The sequence below is a fragment of the Monosiga brevicollis genome, genomic scaffold (assembly GCF_000002865.3).
Source record: "Monosiga brevicollis MX1 MONBRscaffold_155 genomic scaffold, whole genome shotgun sequence".
NCBI classification, from domain to species: domain Eukaryota; class Choanoflagellata; order Craspedida; family Salpingoecidae; genus Monosiga; species Monosiga brevicollis.
The window spans coordinates 5,637-7,215 of NW_001865159.1; the positions used below are offsets into that span (position 1 = coordinate 5,637).

General features: G+C 53.3%; 1 protein-coding gene across 1 annotated transcript in view; it reads left to right on the forward strand.

Moving 5' to 3' along the window:
* The window catches only part of MONBRDRAFT_13180 (uncharacterized protein), a gene marked incomplete at both ends in the record, with an annotated part of 6,628 nt that extends 5,610 nt beyond the window's left edge, over nt 1-1,018 (forward strand). The window contains one exon of the mRNA XM_001751077.1: nt 793-1,018. Within this exon, the coding sequence (XP_001751129.1) occupies nt 793-1,018 (226 nt within the window). The remainder of the gene's footprint in view (nt 1-792) is intronic.
* Between the last annotated feature and the right edge of the window lie 561 nt (nt 1,019-1,579).

Genomic DNA, 1,579 nt, shown 5'->3' on the forward strand with positions numbered 1-1,579 from the left:
TATNTCGGTCGAAATCGGGGACAAAAAAAAATATCTGATGAACTACGCGGCGGCTGACAAGTTTATTGGCGTTCTGAAGTTGATGGATGATTACTGCATGCGATGTACCATTCGACAGGCGAAACCCGTCCTGAAGGCCGAGCATCAATGCGTATCTAATCGTGGTTGCAAGCGGTGTCACTTCGGAGGACACGAGACAAGTGAATGTTTCGTGGGCTTCGCATATCCCAAATGGACGTGCTGCTACGCTTGTGGAATGCCAAAGGGGATTCGTGGATGGGATACACGGAATCACCGTTGCAGGCAGTCTCAAGGACTGGATTCGGGCCTGAGCTGTCTCCTCCTTTATTCGGACTGTCATTCGGGGCTGCGCGACCTGGCAAAACGGATGGGCTACAACTTGAGGGAAAGGACATTGAAGGATATAAAAACGCGCGACTTGTTTGTCAAGTGGCTGTACTCGTCCGGTCCTTGCCCATTTCCAGGGGATGGGCATTGGCGTCTTGTGGAATTTGTGTTTGAAAGTGCGAGGGTCCTGCTTCCCTGTGCGGCGGAAGCCCAAGTCGGCCCCCTCGACAGTTTTCGTTTAACACACACAGGAAGCTCTTTAGAGAAGAACCGAATGTCAGAATGTCATCATCTTTATTATCTTCAATAACTGCTGAATAGACTGCATCTTTTTACTTGGAATGGCTATGATCTGCTTCAATTAATTGAAACTTTGCTGCATTAACCTCTTGCCTCTATATCCTTCCCTTTGCAGTTGACTTCATTTTTTTTTTCTCCTCACAGCCACAAAACGCGCCACAATGAAGCGGGCCATGGGCGGGGCGCGCGCGCGCTCCTGGTGGTGCGTTGTCGTCGTTGTGGCGCGACGGGCAAGTGCTGCCGAGGTGCAAGCGACGTCATGGATGAACGGGTGGCCAAACGACATTGCCGCGTGACCGTCATGGATGGACCATTCTTGCTGATCTCGTGTTGGGCTGCCATTTGTTGTCAAGACAATTCCTCGATCTGACCCATGAGGAGCCGCGATGGCTCGTGCGCTGATGGACGCGCTAGCGAGGCCCAAGAGCCACGGTGCCTGGTCAGATCCGGCACGAAGCACTCCCGCTCAAATGCAGGTGAGAAACCGATCTTAAGCCCTCTTTTGAAGATGCTATCCATGTTGCCCGCTGCCAGAGTCAAGAGCAAGAGTGATTTTTGCGATTTTTGACGCGCGAATCGCCGGGCGTTTCTGACGGTAGTGCTGTGTCACAGGGTAGCCGCAGGTGGATGAGGACCTTATGATAAAGACCGAGCACGCGAGAAAACTGCGATGTGTGTTTTTTTTCGACGTGCGCCAGAGATTGTGACCAGGGGCCCGGCTGCCATTTGGTGTCGGCTGACGAGCGCACCTTTAGGCCGTTTCGAGGGGGGATACTAATGGTGGAGCTGGCGGGTCACAGGGCGGCCAACGGTGGACGAGGACTCCATAGGGAGCAGCGAAAGCTCGTGAAGAATGCGTGGTGAGCTTTGTTTTGACGTGCACCGAAAATTGTGACCAGGGGCCGCCGCCATTTGGTGTTGGCTGAGGAGC